The sequence below is a fragment of the Astatotilapia calliptera genome, chromosome 14, assembly GCF_900246225.1.
Source record: "Astatotilapia calliptera chromosome 14, fAstCal1.2, whole genome shotgun sequence".
In the NCBI taxonomy this organism is placed as follows: domain Eukaryota; kingdom Metazoa; phylum Chordata; class Actinopteri; order Cichliformes; family Cichlidae; genus Astatotilapia; species Astatotilapia calliptera.
In genome coordinates, this window is record NC_039315.1 from 39,472,345 (window position 1) to 39,500,258 (window position 27,914).

Consider the following 27,914-nt stretch of genomic DNA (forward strand, 5'->3'; position numbering starts at 1 on the left):
AAAACACGCTGCACCAAGAATTGGTCCACCCCAAGGATCGGGTCCCCCAACACAAACGGAGTAATATAGCGTACGCTGTTAAGTGCCATGATTTATGTATCGGGGAAACCAAGCAACCTTCGGATGGCACAACACAGAAGAGCTACCTACCAACTCTGCAGTCTATTTGCACCTACAGGCCAGCGGGCAGTCTTTCAATGATGAGGATGTACAAATCCTGGACAGGGAGGAACGCTGGTTTGAGCGTCGAGTCTTTCCTTTACGGGAAAAAGGAAAGACCATCTCTGAATCAAGGAGGTGGCTTAAGGGTACATCTTTCACCATCTTACAATGCTGTGATTGCAGCCATTTCCCAACCCTCTGTGAATGGTAGTCATGGCCATTGATCAGTGGTCTTTGATCAGTAGTTGTTGATCAATGGTCATGATAATTTGCATATTAATGATCAAGGAACTGATCTCATTCAGTGGTCCTAGTTTCCGTCATTGGGCACTTCTCATCTTTCAACATTGTCAGAATATGTCTTTTTCCCCTTTTCAATTCAGTTGTTTTAAGTAAACTGTGAAATTTTATTTGTTATTTTTTACTGTAGATGAAGTGCAAAGGGTTTAACTATTGCAGTGTGTACTTTGCATTAGATGGAGGAGTTGTACAGGGAGGCATAGGCAGGAATGATTTCCTGTGTCATTCAGTGGTGCATTTGGGTAATCTCAGTCTCACACTGAACTCCTTTGACTGGTCAGCACGTAATGGAGTGGTTGGTCCAGCATTGTACTTATCTTGGACATCATCTGCCTCTCCAACAGCACCTTAAGGGAGTCCATCTCCATCCCCACAACATTACCAGCCTTGCGGATCAGTTTATTGAGTCTCTTCGCATCTGCGACCCTTAACCTGATGTCCCAGTGTGGAACAGCATAGAGGACAGCACTGGCCACAACAGACTAATAGAAAATCCTGAGCATTGTCCAACGTCAAAGATGTCTCAGCCGCCTTAGAAAATAGACAGAACTCTGTCCCTTCCTGTACAGTGCAGTGGTATTTTTTTTTAACCCAGTCCAGTTTATTATCTATGTGTACTCCGAGGTATTTATGGTCCTCTACAATATCGACCCCCTGGATTGAAACAGGGGTCACAGGTTCCTGGTCCTCCTAAAGTCCACGATCAGTTCTTTGGTCTTTGTTACGTTGAGCTACAGATGATTCTGCTCACACCACGTTACAAAGGAGCCAACCACAGCCTGGTACTCTGTCTCATCACCCTCTCTGATGCATTCAGTCACTGCAGAGTCATCAGAAAACGTCTGAAAATGGCAGGTCTCTGTGTAGTGGCTGAAGTATGTGGTGTAGCGGGTGAAGAGGAAAGGGGAGAGCAGCAGTATATTAATGACTAACCTCGTATTGTGGATGGATTATTTCTGTGGTTCTCCTGACTGACGTTTGGTCCGTTTACAGCATCCTGCCATGCGATTGCATTTGCTCCTAATCATTGGGAACCCTCACATTAACTTTTATCGAGTGGAAAAAAGTCCTCTGTTCGTTAGCGTTCGTCCTCCAGCTTTACTGTTTATGTTATGCTAGCATAGCTTTTTCGCGCTAGCGGTCACGTAGCACATCATTATATACCAACCATTTATGTTGGAAGTGATAGTAGAGCTGTATGTTTTAATTTGTTTTAGAAACCCCTCATTGTATATTATATTTAGAGGGAAGCTAGCAAGCGAACTCCCTGCTAACTTCTAACTCTGTTAAATGTCATAAATTCCATTTTCATGGATGCTTGGATGTTAAACTTAATTGTTACACCTGATAGAGCAGAACGTTGATCATTTTATTACAGATGAAAGAATTTAGACAGTTTTTAACTCTCAGTAATGCTGCAGTGCTCGTTTGACTTATGGACCTGCAGCGGAGTTTGGGCCCAGACATGGCTAATGACATCAGACTTACAGACCGGATAGGTCGGGGCTGGTCAAGGATAAGTCTTTCCAGGGTTTTCATGATGTGGGAAGTCAGTGCCACAGGTCTCTAACCATGGGGGGGCACTGGGACATGGCGTTTTTGGTACAGAAATAAGGGATGATGTCTTCCACAACACTGGACCCTCTGCGGACTTAGACTCATCATGAACAGTTTATGAAAGACTCCACAAAGCTGGAGGGCACAGGGACTCACCTTGTCTGGTCCAGCAGACTTGCCCGAGTGGAGTCTTCTCATTTTTCTCTGAACCTGGTCATGAGTGAAAGTGACAGGTGGGGGAGGGGTGTCAGGACTTTCACAGGAGGCTATGGTGGAATGTGGAGACAGAGGGAGAGTGGATTGCAGGCTGACTACAGGTCAGGTCAGAGGGGTGAGCATTTACCTCAGTTTTGAATCTGTTAAAAAACACATTCAGCTCATTGGCTTTGTCCTCACTGCCCCAGCTTCTTTGCTGTTGGATGACCTGGATGCAGTGATTGTCGTCATGCTACTCCACACCTCTGTCATGCTATTCTGCTGGAGTTTCCACTCCAGCTTTCTCCAGTAATTGTCCTTAGCCTCTCTCATCTTGCCCTTCAATAATGCCTGAACCATTCTCACCTCGCTAATTAATTAACAATACGTTGACCAAGTTAATCCAAGTCTTTCTCCAAGTTTCTTCACTTACATCTACATGAAACTAGTTATATAAACTAGCAGCTAATTTAAAGATTTCTCATGCACAAGGGCAATATATTTTCCTGTGATAATGAAAAAACCTAATTATAATATCCAGTAAATATGCACACAAATTTAAGAATTTGCTGTTGTCAGTTAAGCTTTAGATGATGTGAATGGCTTCTGTACATGTATTTCTAAGGTGTGTTTCTTGTTTTTCTTCTGTCAGATGTAGTCCTCAGCTCTCGCGGCAGCCTCATCATTCCAGAGATTTGTTGCCAAGCAATGGTGAGTTCAGTAGCACACATGCTCTGTACAACCAGAATGCTGCGGATAAGAGAAGAGGAGGAGTGGGAGGAAAGAGGACTGTGGAAATATCAGCTGCTTCATACAGCCAGCAAAGAGATTTTACAGCAGAAATGAGCACGGACTGGACTCACAACAGTGACAGTGAAGCCATAGAAGAGCTTTCTGAGCAAACAGCTAAAGCTTGCACTGTGAAGGATACCAGAAGGAAGACCATGAACTCACAACAGCCTAATTCTGAAGGAGACCAGGATATCCACATGAACCACAGGTCAGATCAAATTACTTTAGAAATAGAGATATAAATATTTTAGAAATAGAGATATAAATTTATAAAAAAAATTAAAAATCATTTGAATTCTGATGAAAGCAAATAATATGACGAGAAATTAGACAAATAAATAAGATAAAAATGCTTATTGTTTTTTCACAAAATAAAATTACACATTGTAAGAATGTATATTATGAATTATATTATCTTATGAAAAGATTTGAAATTTAGTAGTGATGACACACACACACACACACACCCAGAGAAAGCGAGAGATAAGCGCTCTCTTCACAAAGGTATGTCCTTTTTTTTCTTCGTAGGGTGCTGAGAAATGGAGAATGCTCACAGACAATCTGCCACAGTCTCAAAATCATCAAAAATATTGGTGAGTTTGACAAAGGGTGAGAGTAGTGCATATATTACACCCACCATCAGAGCTATTGCTAGAAAACCCTTTTGTATTTGTTTCTATATTATGGCTAATATAAGCAGTGGTAAGTCACACCATTCATGTAAGCTCTCTAGCACTTTACTAATTCAATAATATGCATGATAAAATCTTCCTGTATGTAGATTCAGATCGCTGACTGGTTAAGCAATTTTGTGCCTCATATAGAGTTTCCTGGATTGATAGACTACTCCACACAGTCTAATTCACTTTGGATGATTTTTACAGGGATTAGTAGAAATTTACTCATGATGGCAGCATTTAAGAATATAATAAAGAATTCTAAATCTTAAATGAAGAAGAGGAAGCCTGAAAATTGACTAAGAAGTGGAACAATACAGTACACATAGACCATATGTTTCTCTAAAGTCTGTGCATTTATTTTTGCTATGTGTGAGACTGTACTTTCACCCTGCTCTTATGTAATTCAAGTCCAGTTCTACACCCACAAAAGTAATCTGCAGTATATGACTGAGGAAGATTACACAACATGTTCCAATTTCTGCACCAGCAAACTTTCAGCCCACCTGTGAGAAGCACAGTTTAGCTGTGTTGGGGTGTCTGTAGCTCAGGATGTGGAGAGGTTCATCTTATAATTTGAAGGTTGGTAGTTTATATCCCTGGCTGCTCCAGTCTCCAGTCTGCATGCCTAAGTATACTTGGGCAAGATACTTAATCTCAAGGTGGTCTCTGAAGATATGCTCCTCAAGTATAAATGTGTGTGAATGTTAGATAGAAAGCACTTGGGTGTAGGAAAAATAGTGCTTGAATGATTGTTTGGGTTTGGGATTGATTGTGTGTAAATGTGTGAATTTGTAAAGGGCTTTGCATGCTCAAGCAGAATAGAAACGAGCTATATAAGAACCAACCAGTCAATTATTAATAACAAATTTTAATTATCCAGAGTTTCTATTAATATTTTGTTAGTATATATTTAAGTTTTTCTAAGGAGCTTGAAAAGTAAGTAAATGGACTTCTTTATGTTTTGTGAAGACGTCTCACCTCTAAACGTTTTCTTCAGTTCTAAAACTTATCCATGGAATGAACCAGTTTTTCTACTTCTTCGGTTTTGATTTTGACCCAGGTATCACCACATATCATATCAACTCAGTAGATAGAAACATAGTTCACCAGGAAAGATACAGGGAAGACTCAAAAGATAATGCACTGAGGAGCATATAAGCCTTAACACTGTTTAACGAGTTTACCAGAAGCCCCCCACACAGTCTGGTATCTAGTGTTTCACTCCCATCACCACCAGGAACAACAACTTGTGATGAATCAGAAAAGATGCACAGGAAAAAAGGTCAGACCCCAAGCAGGGAGAAAAACAGAATAACATAATATAACATGACATAACATAACACTGTTGTCACTCATGTAGCAGGATACTCAGACAAACTGATCCAGCTACACTCTCAGAGAAAAACTGGTTCAATCCAAAGACAAAACTAAAAAATACGAACTAAGCAACATAACGTATTCTGTGCAGTGCAGCACATTTGCACTACATTTCTTTAATGCAGAAACCAAACAGCCACTCTATAAATGCATGATGTAACATAGAAGAGCCACCTCAATAGGACAAGACTTAGCTGTACATCTGCAACTAAAGGATAAAGGTCATTCTTTTGAGGATGCCAGTGTTCACATTTTGGACTGAAAACTAAAAGGAGCCATCTATGTCCACTGTGAACAACCATCATTAAACAGCGAGGGTTTGTTATGACACCAACTGTCAGCCACCTACAATGCAGTTTTGAGATCATTTCCCAGGCGCCTCAAACCGCACTCACATCTTAGGTCAGGTGTCCTCAATAGGTCACAAAAAAGGTGGAGACAATATCTCACAATGGTTTCACTTGAAACTTCTGGTGATAAGGGACAACACCCAGTATGGGTTTAAATACCTGGGACTCTCCACCATTTGATTTAGAACTGAATAAGCCTCCTGGATGAGAGGTGTCTTCTCAAAACTTAAAGAAGTCCAGTCACTTTCTTCCAAACTTCTTAGACTATCAAGGCCCGGATGACTGAGAACCTACACAGAAATTAAAAAATGTCATGAGAGTTTGATAATATAACAATACAAAGAGCATGCACACAAAGTAATTTAGACACCCCATTCTCAATAAATATTTGCCTAAATTCTGGATCGTGGTTCTATTGATTATTTGGAAACACCGACACATACTAATACCAAAAACAATTCCTGTATATTTTGGTTTTATTTTTATTTAATCTGTAAGTATCTTTGGTGGAATGGTGATTAGCACTGGCACCTCACAACCAGTGAATTGATCGATAGACTATATGACAGTTAATTTTGAGATAACTGCTAAAATCGACTTTTCAAAAAAATTTACAAATTACCACAGGGGAACAACTTACTGTAAATTAGCCACTGTTAGCCATCCCAAGCAGATGGGACATTAGGCCAGCTGGGTGACAGTGAAGTGTAGCCCTAAACAGAAGCCCCTGGTACACCACCAGTCTCTGCACATTTCAAATTGATTTTCCCCATTCACACATCTGCTGAGGAAAAAACTCTTTAGCACATGTTTTCTATAAACAGCATTCTGGACTTTCTGGACACCACTCGGGTACCTGAGTGGTGCTGGGTTGAGATTCACGAGTCTGGAGCAGAATTAAAAACATGACATTCATTTAAGGTTATCACGTGTTTTGTGAGCAAATGCTTTTGCATATTCGTAGTGTTTCCCCCCTTAAATGAAATATCTACTTTGCAAGTATTGCAAGTTGCCCTGTTGTCATCCGTTCTCATAAAGTATAATCAAACTTTTGAGCGTTTGAGCCGCCGTGTTTCCTGCCAGGTAAATGACGCTCCGCAACGTGGTGACGTCATTCGGGGCGACTGGAATCGATAAGGGAATCGTTTGCAAAAATGGCAAAAAATTCCAAGGAATTGAGACAGTGGGAACCGGTTCTCAACAAGAACCGGGTTTTGATACCCATCTCTATCCTCAACTGTACCTAAAAGTGAAATGTGGATTATTAAACACAAGGTCTCTCTTCTAAATGACTGTTTGTAAATTATATAAATGCCCCCAAACTCCCAAGTGTTAACTCATTTGATCCTGAATTAACACACTTACCTTTGTCCACCCTAAATGGAAAACTCTAAAGTCAGTTTTATTTGTTGCTATCTATCCTCACTGTTTCTATCTGATTTCGCAGACCTTTTATCTGATTTAGTGGTCAGTTGAGCTAAAACTGAATTATAGTATAGGTTTTGTGGTTTCTAACCAATTTCATTTTACAATGACATCTAGAAGTGATAGAATTTTAACTTGTTCTAACAGTGGCATACTATTATAGCACCACACTCAAATTCAGTGAACTCTTTAAAACAACCCTATAACAAATGTTTGTGAAGGCAGACTAAATGGTTAGGTGCTTGATTTTATACACTTGTGGCAATGAGACTAAAGAAACAAGTACATTTTCAGTTTAACTGACTAACCCAGAACTTTTATCCATATACAATAGTGTATGCCTTCTGTCTAGACACCGTATGAAAGAATGGTAATTGAAGCCACTGAAAAAATAAGCTGTATATGCATACTTAACGCGCACTAATCATTTTTTGACTCTTTAGCCTTCCTGTACCAGGAATACCGAGACACCTCCAAGCAGCAGGAGATTGAGCAGCGGCGTCAGCGTGACAACCTTTTTCCTGGGGTCAAGGCAGGGACTGTGGGGACAGACTCTGGTGTAATGTCTCCACCAGTGTTACAGCTGCAGCTGAGGAATAGTGCTCAGTCACTGACCTTGTGGCAGAACCTGGAAGCTGTGCAGGCAAGCGGTCTGCTTACTCAGTTACTGCACAAAGAAATTATAATGCAAGAGGTGAGCAATTTTGTGATGCCAAAAAGTTATTTGGATTGAGTAACGTTATTTATTACAGTAACATGTTTGATTTCAATGACGTCTTTAGAACAACTCCTTGTTTCACAAATGTTTGTAAAGGCAGACTGTATGGCGAGAGACCTTTATTGCAAACTGGGTTAAGTGTAACTAGATTATGTGTCTGTTATCTGAATTCACTTACCCTACAATGACAATCAGGATAAACAGTCACATGAAGCTGGTTATGAACTCGCTATATTAATCCAAGGTTTTGATTTTATTCACCTGTGGCAATGGGACTGAAAACACCTGCATTTAAAATTTAAAAGGACTGGCCCACTATGTTTAGTGTACTTTATTAGTCATAAACTTGGGAAATCCTTTAGAAAAAATACACTAAGCTCCAGGAAGTGTAACGATATGTACGTTTGACCTTAGCAGACTCAATCACAACAGGCACTTAATAAAGAGATCTTAGCATATGTGTGCATGCAAAACATATAAATGGCATACAAATAGACGAATGTACCAAGTGATACTAAAATATTTCAGTGTAGACCATAGCTTATGTGATAAGGTGGATAATCAATTAATTGTGGTGTTGGTCATTTGGTATTTGATCCTTCTACAAGTTAAAATTGCCCTGGGCAAGACACTGAACCCAAAAGTTGCTCCCAAGCAAACCACTAGAACTGGTGTGTGAATGGTTAGATAGTAAAAACACACTGTAAAGTGCAATGGTTAGAAAGGACTAAGTAAAGACTATTTGCCCAACTGGTAGACAGACTGACAATGCTGCTGAGAAACAAATTAAAAGACAGCTGCCCTGGTAGTGATTTGTTTATACTGTATTGAAATTTCCTTTTGTCCCTAGGCCATGTTTGAGCTGGTCACTTCAGAGGCATCCTACTACAAGAGTCTGGAAATTTTAGAGACACATTTCCTACGTAACCCTGTTTTAGTGAACACGCTAAGCCAGTCCGACATGCATTTTCTGTTTTCCAACATCGAGGAAGTGATGAAAGCCAGTGAAAGGTGGGACAGTATATGTTAACCAAAATCAGTTTATTAAGTCTTAACTGTGAAGTTTAGCCACACAATGTGCTTGAGTTATAGAAATCTCATAATTTTTTCAGGTTCCTGATGGATCTTGAACACCGAATTGAGAAGTCTATTTTGATTCCTGATGTGTGTGACATTGTTTATTACCATGCAGCAAAACACTTCAATGTGTTTATCACATACGTCATTAATCAGGCGTACCAGGAGAAGAACTACAGACGCATTTTGTGAGTATTATATTTCATATGCCTTCTTCATACACAAATAGTTAAATTATGGAGTGTTGTATGAGTCATTTTTTTTGTTGTTGTTAGAAAAATATGAATGATCGTAATTTATATTTATTTACACTTATATTTTTTAAAAATTCATTTTTCATAGTGTTTTTGTTTCTGTTAAAACAACACAATATAGTTCCTGCTATTTTTGTAAGCATTGCTGTTAATGATAAATACATGCTTGGAATTAGAGAAAGTTTTAAAATAAATATCATCTGTTAATGTTTTAAGTCTCTGTTAAGCAAGTTTTTGTAATGACAAATGTTGAGAAAATGCACAGTGTTGTTGGGTATGACCAGTACAATGGGAGAAATAATTATTTGATGCCTGATGAATTTTGTAAGTTTGCTTATAAATGAAATCTGTTAATAAATTTTTAATAGAGACAGACAAAATATCAACAAAAAAAAGATGCTTTTACATAAAAGTTATACATTTATTTGCACGCCATTGACTGAAATAAGTATTTAATCTCTAAGCAAAACATGACTGGGTCAACTTTGGTTGCCAAGTACAATAGAAAGACATTTCTTGTAGTTGGTCACCAGGTTTCAGGAGGGATTTTGGCTTACACGTCTTTAAGAAAAGTCTTTAATAAACTCAATTTAACCTAACCTAACCTAACCTAACCTAACCTAACCTAACCTAACCCCTAACCCAATTTATAAAACCCAGATTATTGGCTTAATCCCTTTCTAGCTTCTAATTTTTTTCCTTTGTTTTCACTTCTTTCCAGGTAATTGGGAAATTTTTAAGGGGATTCTGGTTTCTTTCTTACTTTTTTGAAAGTGTTTTTACATTGTCTTAATTAATGGGGTTCATATGTATGTCATTGTAGTGATTTTCAAAATGTGCTCTCCAAATGTTGTCAGTTTGGATAGGTAATGATTGTGGGTTGTTTGTATTGTAGCTTTTCTGCCTATCTCATATCTAATTTTGGTTTCATTTCATATACAAGTTTCATGGGAAAATAATTTTATTTGCTTTATTCATGCAAAAGGCAGTTCATATTTAATTGCATGTAAGACTGCTTTTTTTCTTCACAATGTTTGGTGTTAGCCATGTATTGTTATTTTTTATTTTGCATTCTTGTTCAAATGTTTAGTATTTTGCATTTAAAGGCTGCAGTTATTGATTTTATGTAGGTGGACACTAAAGGTTTGATGTCATTAGTGACCATATAGGGACCTTATTTGTATCATCTTTGGTAGGGCCATATTTCTTTTGGTTATATATGACTAAAAAGAGACAGGAGAAAGAGCTAGAGGTGGCAGAGATGTTAAAATTTTTATTGGGAGTGATGAGAATGGACAAGATTGGAAATGAATACATCAGAAGGGCACCTCAGATTGAATGATTTGGAAAGATGCTTTGCAATGAGGAAGGGTGAATAGCAGAAGACGAGAGAGGAGATATATGTACTGTATGTAGTAAAGAAGGATATGCAGAAAGTGGGTATGCAAAAAAGGATAGGAACAGATTGAGATGGAGGCTAATGATTTGCTTTTATGAACCCTAAAGGGTGCAGCTGATTGCTCTTGATTCTAGTATGAATCTCTCCAAAGAACCTCCTTTTAACCTACCATTAAATATGTACAGGCCAAAGACATGTCATAGACATACTGCTGCACTGCCACTTTCCTTATCTCTCAACACATATAGAGATAAGGAGAAGAACATATAGTATATGGAGAACATATAGTATTCAAATAAGCAATGTGTTTGAATGTCCAAGTTCTGATTATGACTGTCTGTCCAGAGACGGAAACCAGCAATTTCGGGACACCATGGCTACACTAGAAAACTATCCATGTGTCAAGGGCCTGTCCTTTACATCTTTCCTCATCCTTCCTTTTCAAAGGATTACAAGGCTCAAGCTTCTTGTTCAGGTGAGTTTACCAACACTGTTATATCTATCTATCTATCTATCTATCTATCTATCTATCTATCTATCTATCTATCTATCTATCTATCTATCTATCTATCTATCTATCTATCTATCTATCTATCTATCTATCTATCTATCTATCTATCTATCTATCCATCTATCCATCCATCCATCCATCCATCCATCCATCCATCCATACGTAGGGATGGAAATCGAGAATTGGTTCCAGTAGTTCAGTTCCTTGGAATTTTTTAGCCTGCTAGACAAAGCGTCAGAAAGAATTGGCTGAAATGCTAAAATTGGGAGTAAAACAAGTCACATAGCATGTTGTGTAGCCCCCATAGTTCTTGTGGTGAAGACAGATACGTCTATACAGTTCTGTGTAGACTACTGGTAGGTGAATGAGGTGTCAGTCAGGGTGTTGGGTCTTTGACCCAGCATTTTTAGTTTATTTTGTATTCGTGATTCTTTCCGTTGCATCATGAAGATGTTTTAAGTTCAAGTTTATACAGATTAGTCTTGAGTTAGTTCTTTCATCCCTCAGAGATTATTTTTATTTCTGGTTCATGTTTTCATGTCTTTGTCTCATCTCTGTGTCTCCTCTGAGAGTCTGTCATGTCCTATGTGTATGTTTTCCCTGTCATGTCTCTGTTTATTCCCTCTCCGTCTCATGTTTGTGTTCCCTATTTGTTTCTCGGTTCCTTAATTGTGTCTCTGTGTTTCATCTCCCTCACCTGTTCCCATTTTCCTCACCTTGTGTTTCATCCTTTGTCTCCCCGAGTCTGTTATATGCCTCCATGTTTTGTAGATCCCCATTTCTACTGTCAAGCTTGTGTGTCCTTGTCAATGTTCGTGCGTTCATGTACTTCCTGTTTTATTTTGACAGTCACTCGTCCTGTGCTAAATGTGTGCAGTAATGCTTCCCCTGTCTCATTATGTCTAATTTGTTCCTGTTGTGTTCCCATGTATTTCCACTTCCCTCATCACCCAGTGATATATATTGTCTCTGTCTTCCTCACCCCTTTGTCAGATCATCTGTTCATCTTCCTCACGTGTTCCAGGTTTTCATGTTTCTAGTTTCATGTTCCTTGCTTCATGTGTCACATCCTTAATGATTTAGTTCATGCCCAGTTAATGTTTCCTAGTGACCTCTTGTCATTGTTTTGCATCTTTATTTAGCCTCAATAGCCTTAAAACCTAGTTTTGCCCTCAGAATGTCTGCATTTGGGTCCTTACTACAGCAATGACAGCAGCTGCAGCCAGTGACAGTGTCACAGTTTGACGTTTACTCCATGCCCCAGGTCCTGGATCGGTTTGGCACTGCTTGTTTTTTCACAACATTGGATTTAACTAAGGACTACTGGTAGATTACCTTGCCTCTATAGTTCAAGGAAAAACCAGCCTTCTGCACTCTGTACGGTTTGTAAAAATAAGTCACAGTTCTGTTCGGCTCGTTTGAAGCCCCAACCACCCTTCAATGCCTTATGGCTGTTGTGTCATGCTGCATATCCTTCCATCTACTTGGATGACGTTATCATCACCAGTGGAATCTGACCAGAGTATGTGAGTAGCCACAGTCCTGGAGTCTCTGAGGCTCGCAGCCAACCCAAAGAAGAGTGCAGTAGGACGACCAGATGTACAGTATCTGGAGTACCACTTAAGAAGTGGTCAGATACACCCTCAGATAGAAATAACAGCAGCCTTCACATTCTGCCTGCATCCCAAGACCAAAAAAGAGGTGAGATGGCTCTTGGGGCTGGCTGGTTACTACTGGTGGTTCATGCCCGACTTAGTTGACCAGCCCCTCACAGATCTGGTCCAGTGAACAGAGCAGTGGCAGGCAGGGTTTGTGCAAGTAAAGAAGGCTCTTTATGGGGAACGCCTGCTCCACAGTCCTAATGTTTCCCTACCTTTCATTCTGCCTACTGATGCCTGAATAAGGGGCTGGGGGCAGTACAGTGGAAAAGGAGTGCTTCGCCATGCAATGGGCAGTCGACTATATTCGTTATTGCCTCCTGGGCAACCCTTGTACCCTCTGTTCAGATCCCGGCTGAATTCACTCCATCGCATGAAGAATGCCAATACCTGGATCAACCAGTGATATCTGGCTCTCCAGTCTTTTAAGTTCAAGGTGATCCATAGGCCATGGGCGCAGATGCTTGTGGCTGATTTCCTAAGACAGGTTATTTGAATATCTGAATTTAAGTAGGATGCAGGAACTGGGGTGTGTAGAGCAGCAAAAGGCAGCTGTCCCCAGTTTGGAGAGTTTCCTGTCTGACAACAACCTAAACCTTGCCAATGGAGTCATAGACAACATTGTTGCATTCTTTGTCTCTTTGGTTTGGTTGGTAATTTATTTCAACATGTGAACAATATACAAGTACATTTAGAAAAGAAATAAGAGAGAAAAAAAAACTATACAAATTACATACAAAAAAAATACATTCTTTGTCTCTTTCAGACAACAGTTCAGTAAATATTTTCCAGGGACAGCAGAAGTGAATAGCTGGATGAGAAACGGCATCAGCATCAAAGCATCTGACATGTCTGAAGATTTTACAGTTGTTCAGCAGGAGAGTTTAATAGAACTGTCTTGTGACGAGACACTGAAGTCCCCTTTCAGAAATCAGACATGGTTGGACTTTTGGACACAGCTGCCCAGTAAATACTTTAGGGAAAGCCATGCACTTTCTTTTTCCATTTGTGACAAGCATGTTGAATGCTAAATCAAATCTCAGACTGAAGCTGACCTCAAATGACCTTTATATCACAGAACTGTCTGGAGCCATGCCCATCCTTTTCATTTGGTATGTAGGCTGTTTCCAGGAGCCAGGAGCATAAACCAGCTGTACTCCACTGAACCATCCAAGATCTCAGTGGCAGGGGAACAATATGAGAACAGCCCCACCAAGGGTGGTGACAGAGCATATCGGAGACGGCGGCAACTTATAATAACAATGCTCAGTGGCCCGTGGAGCTAATAACAGACCAAAGTAACCTCCCTAAACAGGATTAAGTAACCATCATAATGAGAAGACATCCAAGAAATAGACTCAAGCATGAAGAGCTGGACAGCTTGAAGAGTTGGACAGTTCTTACATGTACATCTACGGTCTAAAGAAGTTAACTGCACCTGGCAGAACAAATGAACCAGCTGTTAATGGATGAGACATACCCAGACTGGCTAAGTGAAGGCAGGACAGTCCTAAACCCTAAAGACCTGCTTCAACACTACATGAAAGATCCTGTCATTGTAGCAGCTAAGATGAACAGCTATATGGCTCAGAAAGGAATAGACAGAAAAACCAGAGGGGCAAAGCTATATCTACTGATAGATAAAGCAGTCACTCGAGACCATAAAACCAGACCAACCTGTGCACTGCCTGGATGGACTATAAAAAAGCCTATATTTATTTACTTCTATTTATTTATTTATTTATTTATTTAATCGTTTGCAAAAATGGCAAACAATTCCAAGGAATTGAAACAGTGGGAACCGGTTCTCAACAAGAACCGGTTTTCGATACCCATCCCTAAAGAGGAGGAACCATCATGGAAGGACAGGCCCCTGCACAGTATGTACCACCGGCAGATAGAGGAATTGGCTGACATCCAGAAATCCCACCAGTGGCTGGACAAAGCTGGAGTGCTAGACGAAATCAAGCTGTATGCCTGGAGTGAAGGAGACATCACTCCAGGTGGCCTGGAGTGATGTAGTGCACAGAGGCACTAATCATGGCAGGAGAGGAACAAGTTCTGAGCACAAGATCCATAGAGGCTGGGGTCTATCACACCAGGCAAGAACCCAGGTGCAGGCTGTGTAAAGATGCCCCAGAGACAATCCATCACATAACAGCAGGGTCCAAGATGCTAGCAGGCAGGAACATACATGGAACGCCATAACCAAGTGGCCGGCATAGTATACAGAAGTGTTTGTGCCGAATATGGCCTGGAAGTCCCGAGGTCAAAATGTGAGACACCCCAGGGGTAGTGGAGAATTGCCGAACTAAGATCCCGTGGGACTTCCAGATACAGGCAGAGAAAATGGTGGTGGCTAACCACTGGACATAGTAGTGGTAGACATGCAGAATAAGACGGCTGTAGTGATAGACGTAGTAATACCAAGTGAGAGCAACATTAGGAAGAAGGAACACACTGAGTTGGACTGATTGATGCTGTTTGGTTATTTCTAACCAAACAGTGATCCAGGAGCAGGTGGCAGTGAGGAATGCTGGTTCTCACTTCATCCACAGTTCCCATATGCGTTGTAAATAACCTCCCTCAGTGGGTTTGCTGGCATAGTAACAACCAATTCATTCTGTGTTATCGGTTATCAGTTATCGGTTTGTTCCAGTATCCCTATCCCACTACTCATCAGTATGTCCTGTTTCCTGAAAACTTGACGTGGACCTTGTTAATCTGGGCAATATCTGAGTCAGTTAGACTTCAGTTATTTGTCTCTTGTTCATACTTTGAGGTAGGCTTAGGTACCATGGGGGACCATGATTTTGTTCCAAAGACAGTGTTGCATAAACACACACCTCAAACAAACAAACAAACAAACAAACACACAAACACACAAACAAGGGGTTCTTAAACAGTTTAAGCTGCTTTGGTGTTAATCAAATTAACAACATGTTCACTAGATGTGTAACAAGACAATTCCTCAAAAGGTGAAAGCCACTGACATTTTTTTCCTGATTGTTTTTTCACTATTTTTTGCATTTTGCCAGTGCCACTACTTGTAGCATAAGAAAACAGAAAGTTACTCTAGGTCAGGGGTGGCCAACTCCGGGCCTCGAGAGCCGGTGTCCTGCAGGTTTTAGATGTGTCCTTGATCCATCATAGCTGATTTAAATGACTAAATTGCCTCCTCAACGTTTCTTGAAGTTCTCCAGAGGCCTAGTAATGAACTAATCATGTGATTCAGGTTTGTTGATCCAGGGTGATATCTAAAACCTGCAGGACACCGGCTCTTGAGGCCTGGAGTTGGCCACCCCTGCTCTAGGTCTTCAACCTATTAGCAGGACCGTAATCTGTTCCTCTGTGCAAGGAGGCACAGGATGAGTTCAAGGATAAGCCAGCAAGCCAGTGGTGTGAATGTCTCTAAACAATCAGAAACAGACTTCATGAATGTGGCCTGATGGCCCCACATCCTATAGTAGACCCTTCTACTCTCTACCCAGAATTCTGGATCCCAGTTGGTATTGCCAAACCACTGGTGCCCTGTGGTTTTTACATATGAGAACAGGTTTGTTCAGAGCACATGTTACAGATGTGAAAGGGTCTGGAGAAGCTGGGGAGAACATTATACTGCCTATAACATCATTCAGTATGACCACTTTGATGGGTCAATGATGGTCTGGGGTGGCATATCATTGAAGGGACGTACAGACCCCTACAGGCTAGGCAAAAGCAACTTGAGGTCCAGGGTTATCAGGATCCTTGGACCCATTGTCAGACTCTACACTAGTGTAGTGGTTCATGGGTTTCTCCTGATGCACAACAATGCCTTGTCTTATGATGCTAGAGTATGCGGGCAGTTCCTGGAGGATGAAGGAATTGATACTATTGACTGGCCCCCACACTTACTTGAATACAGTAGAACACCTCTAGGACATTATCTTTCACTCCATCCAATGCCTCCAGGTTAGACCTCAGAATCTTTCATTTTGAATGCACACAGAACAAGGGATGTCAAAATAAAACAGGAAGTAATGAACACAGAGACCAAGACTAAGAGACAAGAGACAAGACTGAGGGGACAGAATGGGGACACAAAAAGGAAATAAAAACAACCTTGCGGTAACTCAATGCAGAAATAACTGGGACATAACAATGACACTATAATAAAAGGTCAGAATTACAACAGTACAAAATGTAAAAACTATAATACAAAGATAATCAAAACTAGAAACCACTAAGCATCCCCAAAACTCAAAACGGACCATCACAAGTAGCCTGCTGTTTTTTTGTTTCAGTTTGACTTTTTATAGGTGAATAGTTTTGCATTCCATCAAATGATGTGGTCCTTTCTATCCCAACTGACTTTAAATTTCAACATTATCTACCATGCTGTTTTTTTCCAGTGAAATCTGATGTGATTTTGAAGTGTTCCTTTAGCGTTTTAAGCAGTGAACGCTTGCAAACAAAATGTATATGATGATGATGATGATGATGACCACTTTGTCTTCGACAGAACATTCTGAAAAAAGCTGAAGAAAACTCAGAGAGGGAAGCAAATGCCATAAAAGCACATCATGAACTGGAGAAGGTGAGCAACATTTTTCATTTTATTTCCTTTTTCAGCGTTTGATTTTCTAATAATTAATTGATTTATGACACTATTACTACTGCCCCATTTTAAAAACATTTTTAGTTGAACTTGAACTTGGTGGCAGCAACATGTCTCGAAAAAGTTTTGACAAGGTTTATTACTGTGTAGCGTCATCGACTTTTCTTTTAACAACAGTCTGGAAATGTATGGGAACTGAGGAGAAGAATGCTTTCCCATTCTTGTCTGATATAAAATCCTAAGAGATACAATCAAAAGGTCTTATTTCCCATTTTGTTTCATTATGTTTAGTGTTTTCAGTTAGTGAGAAGTCTTGACTGCAGGCAGGTAAATCTAGACTCTTATACGATGAAACCTTGATTTTTAAAAATATCTACAGTAAGCAGTTCAGCATTTTTAAAATGGAATTCACATAAGGCATCATCTGGATGAGCGCATATGTTGTTGTATATACCTTGGTGTGCAAGGTTGCCAGTATCACTAATGAGGCCTCATATTGTCAGAGATGCAGGCTTTTGAAGCAAGCTCCCATTAGTCAGATGATCGCTCTTGTTTTTAGACTGAAGGATACAATGAATATCATTTAAAAAACAAATTTCAAATTTTGATTCATAATGCTCTTTGCACGATAGAACTTTTAGGTCAAACTAGTACGGTAACTTTTGTACCACTGGTGCAATAGTAAAATTCCAATGGTTCCTGAAAGCAACAACTGATATTTGGGTCATTACAGTAATCCCAGTCAAGGTGCCACATTAAAATCATTACAGATGTTTTAAAAAAATGTTGCAAAATAACTGTCTGACACCAGCAACATGTTAGGCTTTAGAGTATTAAACTGTATTTTTTGGACGGCCAGTTTTGTGGAAACTGGTGAATCACATCTTTACTTTTGCTAACTTGTCTACAGCAAGTTAAACCAATTAGCTGCAAAATGTTCCTCCCCTTGTTTCTTTTTAGCATTACTTTTTCAGGCTTTTTTCAACTTTTTAGAGAATGTAACAAATTCAAAGTGATTAAATATTTTCATGAAATAGTCAAATGTTTTATTTTATACTTATTTCATTCCTTGTGTTGTATTGTAGCTAAAATATTGGTTTATGAGATCTGCAGGTATTTGAATTCTGTTTAATTCCATTAAAATGTTATAGAGTTGGGGTTGCAATATATACAACATACATAATAATATAACACTATGGACAGTTTGAATTTATGTTTAGTCTTTTCCTGTTTTATGGGGTAAATCATTTTTTTCTTTGTCTCTAATTTTTGTTTCTTTCTCAGATTGTAAAAGAGTGTAATGAAGGGGTGCGGAAAATGAGTCGCACCGAGGAGCTTATCAGCATTGAAAAGACACTTGAGTTTAAATCCAAGGTAAAATACATGTTATTGTAACAAGCTTTTTCAATCAAGGGGGAGTATATTGGTTTTTGGACCGAAGTGCAGACTCATTAGACAGAGTGAATAAACAAAAAATAACTTTTTTTTGTAGTTGGTCACCAGGTTTGCACACATCTCAGGAAAAATGCTGGCCCATGTCTTTTTATAGAAACTCACAGCACAATGACTTTCTTGCCTGCCTCTTGGCAACTCAAAGGTTCAGCTAACTCCACAGGTTTTCTTTAGGATTGAGATCCTCGTTTAGGTGGCACTCTCACTTGGTGTTGACTTTCTGCAGTACAGTATCACTTTTAGTCAATTGGTGTGTAACTTGGCCAAAACAATGCCGGACTCTATAGTTTTCTCTGCTCCCCTTCCCAGTTCCCCTTCAGTCACTCTCTGTCTGTCTGAGTGGTGTCCAAAACTGATGTGGACTTTAAAGTTAATTGAGAAACTTTCTGGGGAAAACCTGGTCTTGTTAGAAGAGACATCCATCGCACTTTGAATGGAGCTGTTTATGTGTATTATTTCATAATAATATTTAAATTTACAATAATGAGGAACACATTTCATCAACAGTAGATATCTTTCTGAAAGTGCTGTAGCTAAGGGTTCTCTTTAGCATTATAGCCAGGATGACAAAAAGTCAGAGTTCTGTTGAGTCAAAGCATAGCAGCAGTCATCACTGGAGTTAATTATTGCTTGGGCCACATTGAGTGCTCTGCCTCTCACCAGACTGAAACACAATAGGACTCTAATGGGATACATGGAGATGATAATTACTTCCTGTTTGGAAGTGAGGTGGTAGAGAACCATCATCTCTGCTTTTCCAGCTAAGCTCCATGTGTGGAGAGGGGTTTCTGGAGGGAGTCTGAATCCAGTGAGTTCATAATGGCCATAATCATTCTGTCACCAAGCCAATGCTAGGCCAAGATGCACTTACTGGACACAAAAGGTCAGCATTAAGGGTCAGTCTGCACTAAGATAAAAAGATTTCATACCAGGAAGCAGACACAAAACTAAGAACTGTTTTAGACCATTAAATTGTGACTGGGACTGTAACAATCTGGTTGTGACTGTGGAGAAACGTCAGCCTTAAGATGACAGCTGTGAATGACGGCATGGGCTACAGGTTCGATAGCAAGGGAGGACCAGGGGACTGTGAAAAACACTTTTTTCCCCAATATTTTTAGTTGAATCTATGATCATCACATATTTATCAATAATAACACAGTTTGAAGGGCATAGAATATAATATTTTTTCTCCCAAAAGGTGATTACCAAATAGCTATTAGCTGAAAACTTGGGATATTTTGGCATTATGTGGAACACATTTGAAATTTGAGGAAACTAGCAAGTGGATGGTAAAAGAAGAAGTGGCATAAAAACTGATCTGCAGTAGATGAACAGTACCTGAAAGTACCTAAAAGTCATGTCCTTAAAAATAGGAAACAAAAAACATTCAGCAGAGACCTGACACAGGAGAAGAGAGATGCATGTCCACTAAAGCCTCATCAGACATGGTCTTAATGGTAGGGTACTTCTGGTAATGAGGATACAATTACCATCCTAATCATCAATGCTTCACAGAGGTCAAGTAGCAGACTCCTTTTAACATCGGGAGTTAGGTTTTCTTGCTCAAATTGCAGCAAAGAAAACACCTAACGGAGATCAAGAACTGTTTGACCTTCATTTGTTAATTTGTTGCAAGACATGCAGCAAATGAGAAGTCTAAGGAGAATTCTGGTCAAGTTCTGGTTCCAACATGTACCTGTTTCTTTTTGACACACAGAGAAAATGTATTGTTTCAGATAATTGATTTAGATTTATGGACATCTTGAGCTGGCTATTATTCTCATTGTTAATTAAACATTCATTAATAAACAGTTGTGTTTATCTCTTTGACTGAGATGTTTTCCATATCACCCAAAGCAACTGCTTTCTCTTTGCTTGTGGGTAAATGGTCACTGCTATGTTAATTGAATTTCCAAATGTATTCTGTTTTGGAACAATTCAGTAAGTCTGTACCCCTTTTTGTTTGTTATTTCTCTTAACCTTGTAGTCTGTGCCCATCATTTCCCACTCACGCTGGTTGCTAAAGAAGGGCGACGTACAGCAAATGGGTGGACCAAAGAGTACTAGGACCATGCGAAGCCGTAAGCTCTACCAGCCTGTCTACCTGTTCCTTTTCAATAATCTGTTGCTGGTCACCAAACGCAGGTAAGCATTTAGTAAAGTACTCTAACACAATAGTTTTGTAAATTTTTTGAATAGATATTTAATTGGCACCTGACATTGATTTAGGTTCAGTTCTGAATTTCAGTCTTTTGACAAAAACCTTTATTTGCTTGGTCAAATATAACACTTCTTAAAAATCTCATCAACCAAACTAAACATCCAGGGTATACCCACAGCCGAGATCTTTTTCCTGCTCATGGATGGTAGGATTCATAACATAACATAACATAACATAACATAACATAACATAACATAACATAACATAACATAACATAACATAACATAATTTCCTTAGGGATTATTAAGGTAATCTGATTCTGATTCCGGATCATGTTCAGTAAGACACTTAGTTATGTTTGTGGTGTGATATACATGTAGAAAATTGTTTGGCCGTGCTTGGTAGGACATATATGTTGATGTCCACTGGAGCGTTGTGTTGTAGCTTGTATTTTGCCCCTCTGGTGTTCCTGCTAATTTCTTTCTGGAACAGGAGGGTCGAACCTACAACACGCTAGCTTAAGATTAGCTAGTCTAGACTTCAGATAAGCGGAAGAAAATGTATCGATGAGTTATTGTTTTGTTATTTTAGATTTTAACTCTTATTTAAGTGATTTTTATGAATTTTTGAACAGCTTGCATTATTCATAAATGGTTTTCAAATTTTCTTAGTTTCTTAGTTTTAGACTAGTTAATTAGTCTACCTTTTTTGCTAGTTTAGTCAATTATATAATTATATAATAAGCTGATATTCCCTCCTACTGTACTGACGATAAATTAAATAATGTGTTTAAAACAGCTTCACTAAAAACTAAAAGCTATCTTTACTAAGGATTACTGTTTAGACTACTTTACTAAAGTGTGCCAAATAAAGTGGAAACTGCGAAATGTTTAGATTACAACAGATCATTTTACTGTTGCTCTGTAAAACAGGGGATATTAATTCTGTTACACTGTTACCAGTGGGGACAAGTTCCAGGTTATTGACTCCTGTACACGGGCCATGTTGAGAACAGAAGATCTTGAAGACCAAGGTCAGCAGCTGGCCAATGTTTTTAATCTTAAGCTGCTTGAGAACCAAGATGAGCGTGAGGTCAACTATATGCTCAAGACCTCCAGTATGTGAGTATTCAGAGAAGAATCCTCTTAGGATTCCATTAAGCAGTTTCTATCATGTCTTCTATTTCCATTATTTGTAAAATACAGTGTAAAGACAGGAAAAATATGACAAGGCAAGAAAAATATTGCGACAGTCAAGAAACCTAAAGGACTGGGCCTTCCTTTGTATGTGAGCAAACTTTGCAAAATTGTTTAAGTAAAGCAATTTAGTCCTTCTGAAGCTTTTTACCACTTCTGAAATGTCTCCAGTTATGCCACAGAATGGGTGAAATCATGAACTTCATTGTAGTTTGTAAAGAAATTTCCATAAGTTCATGTAGGAAACAAGTCTGTGCATGATATTGATAAGCTGAACTACTGAGACAAACTAAAGTGTACATTTGCCTGGATCATTAAATGCAGAGTAAGTGCAGGTCAGTGGGGAGCAGGAATAATCATGCTCCAAGTATGGTCCAAGATCACATGTTCTACAATTCCCTCTATGGAAGGAGTCATGGCATTGGCTTGGATCTTACAGGTTTAAATTGTTTTGTATGGACTGTCTGCTTGCAAAAAAAGGTGAAAATACCATAAAGCAACGTGGTAGTCGGTTTTCTTTAAATGATTATTAATCAGTACTATCATGTGGGCAGGAGTGATAAGCTTCGATGGATATGTGCACTCACTCCTAACCGGCGCACACGCTTTATGTCTACTAGTGCCCACCAACCAGGTGAGACAGAATACGGAACCCACAAGTAAATTTCTTTGTCTGTGTAGACATGAATTTAAGTTGTCTATGACTTTTATCAGATTCTCCACAGGTGCAGTGTATTCAGTCATACTCAGCTCAGGAACCAGATGAACTCTCTACTGAAATGGCTGATGTTCTGAACCTCCTAGAGAGAACAGATGATGGTATGTAGATACAAAATCTGCTTATGTTTGTTATCAAAAACAATTGCTTTTTCTACCTAATACGTTTTGGTTTCTGCATTATTTTCTGTAATTTTGTCTTTGGTCACCTTGGGTCTGGTCTTCTTTATTCCAGGCTGGATGATGGGTGAACGGCTCCATGATGGTGAAAGGGGATGGTTCCCTAGTCGAGTAGCAGAGGAAATCCAGAACAAGGAAGTCCGAGCTCAGAACCTGAGAGAAGCCATCAGGATCCAACAGGCCCATGAAGGTGGCCTTCATGCTGGAGCCAAGAGTGGCGTAAGGGCAGGAAGACATGCACTAAAAGGCTCCATCTTCTCCAAATCATGAAGTAATCAAATGGGGGCAGCAGTGAAGAATAGCAGTTAATTTATAACAGTAATGTAACTTTATTTTTAGACAATTGCATCGTATGCCCTCACAACATAAAATATTTTTGAAACTCCACAATTGTAGCGTGAAAAGGGAAAAAAAATATAGTACTTGAGTCAAAAACTCAAACCAGTGATATTCTTTCAGGGCAAGCAAGGCAGATAAAACTAAAACTAAAAGTCACCATGCACAATTGGTGCAAGAAATGCTTCATATTGCATAAATGTTTACATGTGTTTGCAGGACCGCACATTTGTGTGCAATGGATTAATAAGTTAAATGTTGTCAAACCCCCTTATTGAGAAGGTTTTAAAACTGTAAAGCTGTAGTCATTTCATTATAAAGTTACTTTCATTACACTTACATAAAAAGACCCAACACACTACAAATGGACAAAATGATGAAAAGATGTTCATCAATTTACAGAATTTACGGAAACTATAACAATAAAAACAAAGAACGCTTTGTTTTGTTTCTCTTTGGCGGTCAAGCTATCTATCACTGTATATTATAAAGTAATGAAGTTTTCAATTATTAAATTAAATCTTGTATCAGCAACCAAGAAGGAGGACCTAATGCTGACTTCAGTTTAATGAGTTCAACAGAATGCATTCAAGAACTAAAATGTACTCAGAAATAAGATTCCTAGTGTTCATTTAAACTCACTCTGTTTTGTCTCAAGTTTCACATACAATAAGCTCTACCCTCTTTAGACTGGCAACTAATGAAAAAGAAATTTGACAACTTCTGATTACAACATTGCCAGTGATTTGTATGTCAAGACCACTCTGCTGCTCTCCATTTCTCTATAACCATCATTATCTGCTTGATTCGTTGCAGACCTGTACTATAATTGTGATAAACATTTTCTGCACTTTAAATGTGTACGTATGTACAATTTTATATATATATATATATATATATATATATATATATATATATATATATATATATATATATATATATATACAGATACAAGTAATTAAAAACCACATGCATGGCTTTTGTTGTACAAAAAGGGGCTATTTTGTTTCTAGTGTGTGTTGAACACACACAGTTCTCCTGATTTTCTCCTGATTTCTGTTCTACCACAATAACCTCAAGCTGCAACTCTTGTTTGCTGTCAAAGAAAAAACTATTCGGAGTGAAATAGCACATAAAACACAAAATTTCATGAAAACAAACACAAAAGGGTAAAAAAAAAAAAAAGCAAAAGCAATTGATTTTAAATTAACTGTCTAGAATGTAACTATGAACAGCTATTCACTATGCATGACTCCAAAATTCTGTTATAATATAATGTTTGTGCACAGTAATGAAGCATTTTCATCCTTGGATCTAAAGGATTACAATTAGTAATTTGTAAGATGTATACTAATGTTAATAAAAACAGATGTGTGAAACTTGCTGATATCAACTGAATTTAGAAATCTGAAAGTTTGTTTTTGTCTACCCAGTGCAAGGAACAATACACACTTCCAGAAGCCCTTGTTGATTTGATATATGCCAGTGGAACTAATGGCGTGCTTAGAGTAGAAAATATAATTGGTTTAGAAAATATTAAAAATCCTTTTTGTTTTTTTTCCACTCTCTGGTTGCATTCTTGCACTTGCAGCCATTGTCATGTGTCACAGAGATGGACCCAAAAAAACAGAACAGCTTAAATCTGATGGGAGCGCAGGTGCTCCCATTGGTTTTAGGTCAAACGTTTAGGCCAAAGTACCATAATCTTGAACCTTTGGCAGCAACCCTGTGCTTTTCAGTGATATTAGGGTCATTACAGTAAACAGTGCATATCCAAATATTGGTATGTAACACAGAAAACAACACAGCAAACAGCAAAAACAAAACAGTAAAAAAAAAGAAAAGAAAAAAAAAACATTATAAAAATAACCCTAAATGCCCAATAAAATGTCTGTTTTTGCCATCCAACTCAATCATTCTCTCTTCTCTTAACCAACCTTCGTTGTCATTGGGCTGCTTGACACTGCCTGGGATTACCATAATCACCCTAATATCACTGAAACACGCAGAGTTGTGTAAATCACAATGCAAAATAACAAGGCATAGGAGCTAATCAGGCTGAAGATCTCAGGCAATCTAAGAAGAGAGGGAAACGACAGTGGCTGAAAAAACATATTTATCCTTAGGCAGCAGTTTCAGGGTTCCTTCTGTGTCGCCTGGTCTGGCTCCTGGAAGAAAACTAACAGTGGAAAACAATATCGGTTGGTGTTTTACCGAGTGGGGAAGAACAAAATGATTAGAGATGTGAACAGGTTGGGGGCTTCTGTTGATTGAGTGCCTGCACCACATTTGCCTTGTAATGATAGAAAAAGTAATTAGTTAGATTACCCATTACTAAAAAAAGTAATAGTGTTAGTAATGCCGTTTATTTTAACGTCATTATTCCCATCACTGACTGCCTGGTTCTGAGGAAACAAGAACTTACAGGGAAATATAATATTCACAGCAGTTCATATCTTCCAGATTTTGTCAGGTTTCAGCCTTATTCATAAGTGGATTCAGTTCACTTATTTCACCTTGAAGTTCTACACAGAAGTTGTAAGCAATTCGAATCTTATAAAGCACCTCTCAACGTCACATGCTTCAACAAAACTAGTCACCAAACATCTGTACAGCAAATAATAAAAGCAATTTTGGTGTAAAATTACCATAATATTGCTGTTGAGTTGGACAAGATTCACTCACACTACGGCATATCCCACAAAATAACATCAACTGTGATGGACAAGGGCCTTAATTTTGTCAAGGCCTTCAAAAAGTACCAGCCAGTTGAGGAGGATGACTCTAAGAATGATGAGGATGAGGATGAGGTAACTTTTACAAACATGAACGATGCCTTAAAAAACCGTGTTGGTGATAATGACAATGATGATAATGTTGGTGTGGTGATCACTTTGCGACCACATCAGAGATGTGCATCGCACACATTAAACCTTGTTTCTTGAAATGATGTTGACAAGCAGTTACTATCACGACCAGAAGTAAAAGTGGTATATAGAAGTGCTACCACAAAGTGCACAGGGTTATGGAACAAGGCCAGTCATTCAAAAGTGGCCGCAGAGACAGTGGATGGCATTATTGGAAAGAAACTGCTAGTTCCTTGCACTACCAGATGGAATTCGTTTTATGACTCCATGGCTAAAATCTGCGAGATTTCTCTGGTTGAGCTGAACACCATCTTCTCCAAGTTTGGGTTGACAGCCATGACAGAGCAGGAACATGAGTCCTAAAGGGAGTACTGCACTGTCATGAGGCCATTTACAGTGGCCCTCGACATTCTTCAGGGAGAAGACAACACGTTTCATGGGACACTCCTACCCACACCGGAGACACTGATGTTTAAGAACCTGGAATTGAGCAGTAGTCTCCAAATTCTTGATAATATTCCAGAGGTTCACCTCCCCTGTGGTGTCATTATGTTTATTTCAGTCAGCTGTTTCCCCATGTGTTCCCACTTCCCCTGATCACCTCCTGTGTGTATTAAGTCCTCTGTTTTCCTTTGTTCACTGTCAGGTCATCTGTTATGCTCACCATAGTTGCCACAGTTCTTCATAGTTGTCACAGTTTTTTCATAGTCATCATAGTTTTTTCATAGTTATCATAATTTTTTCACAATTTTCATGTTTGAAAACAGCAAAAAATGTGCATGCTCGTTGGGAGCTTGTTCACCCTCGATGGCAGAGCACGCTTGCTCAAGGACGAGCATTGGTTAATGGTCGTCATGTGACTAACACAAGCCAGATCCTTTTATTTAGCAAAATTGTAATTAATAATAAAATGTTATTGTTGAGGGGTACAGGCAGGACTGCATACGCACACACACACATTAAAAAATTTAAAAAAAAATAAATGTCTCAAGAAAAGGGCACTTAGGGCACCCTTCTGGAAAGGGGCAGGTGCTCAAACCCCTTCTGCCACCCCCTCTGCACAGGCATGGAGGAGGTACAGAATTTGTCACCAGAAAACAATCTGAAGCTGAAAGTCCTTAAAATGAAAGAACTTCTCATGGATATCAGGAGGCACAGACAGATCCACTCCATTCTCATCATAAATGGAGAAAAGGTGGAATCTGCCTCCACCTTCAGGTTTCGGGTCATCCACTTCTCTGCTGATCTCACCTGGACCCAGAACACCAATGCCCTGGTAAAGAAAACCCAGCAGTGGCTGCACTTCCTCCATGTCCTGAGGAAAAATAACCTGGATGGAAGCTGCTGCCGGCAGCACTGCTCCTCAGTGGAGAGCATGCTCTCCTACTGCCTGGGTGCAGTGTACTTAGGGGCCACTAGTGAGAACAGGTAAGCTACACAGAGGGTAATAAACACTTCCCAAAAATCATTGGCTGACACTATTCAGACCAAGTCTTTTTTTTCCTATGATTATTTCCAAGTAATAAATAAATAAAGATTATTAGAAGATTAGGATTATTTTAAAAACAAACAAACAAAAAACATTTATTGTCTGAGGGGGCTGTAGAGATTTGCTAAAACAACTCTTATTCTCCAAATTAAATTCTCAGTAACCTGAACTCATTTATTGAATAAACTTATAATAAAATATTACAAATACACTTATTCAGCAATGGCGATGGTTGACATTTTCCCATGATGTTCCCCATAACACCTGGGATTGATTATTTAAAGATGACTTATTTTTCACAATGACCATCGACTGTGGGACAGACTTGACTGGGGAAAAGAAAAGGGAGAAAGAAAGAGGGAAAGAAAAAGAGCGGGGAAGAGGGACGGTGATAAGGGGCAAAAACTAACAAAACAAACAGACAAAAAATACATATATCAATCACCTGGATCACCTGT

At 39.0% G+C, this 27,914-nt stretch overlaps 1 protein-coding gene across 1 annotated transcript in view; it reads left to right on the plus strand.

Annotated features, from left to right (window-relative positions):
* The window catches only part of ngef (neuronal guanine nucleotide exchange factor), a 32,777-nt gene extending 8,814 nt beyond the window's left edge, over positions 1-23,963 (plus strand). Inside the window, exons 3-15 of the mRNA XM_026193035.1 lie at positions 2,867-3,214; positions 3,535-3,599; positions 7,282-7,532; positions 8,407-8,567; positions 8,669-8,821; positions 10,632-10,761; positions 16,960-17,034; positions 18,340-18,429; positions 20,498-20,655; positions 21,634-21,792; positions 22,422-22,501; positions 22,582-22,686; positions 22,820-23,963. Coding sequence (XP_026048820.1) covers positions 2,867-3,214; positions 3,535-3,599; positions 7,282-7,532; positions 8,407-8,567; positions 8,669-8,821; positions 10,632-10,761; positions 16,960-17,034; positions 18,340-18,429; positions 20,498-20,655; positions 21,634-21,792; positions 22,422-22,501; positions 22,582-22,686; positions 22,820-23,034 — 1,990 coding nt within the window. The 3' untranslated portion in view covers positions 23,035-23,963. The remainder of the gene's footprint in view (positions 1-2,866; positions 3,215-3,534; positions 3,600-7,281; positions 7,533-8,406; positions 8,568-8,668; positions 8,822-10,631; positions 10,762-16,959; positions 17,035-18,339; positions 18,430-20,497; positions 20,656-21,633; positions 21,793-22,421; positions 22,502-22,581; positions 22,687-22,819) is intronic.
* The last annotated feature ends 3,951 nt before the right edge of the window (positions 23,964-27,914 follow it).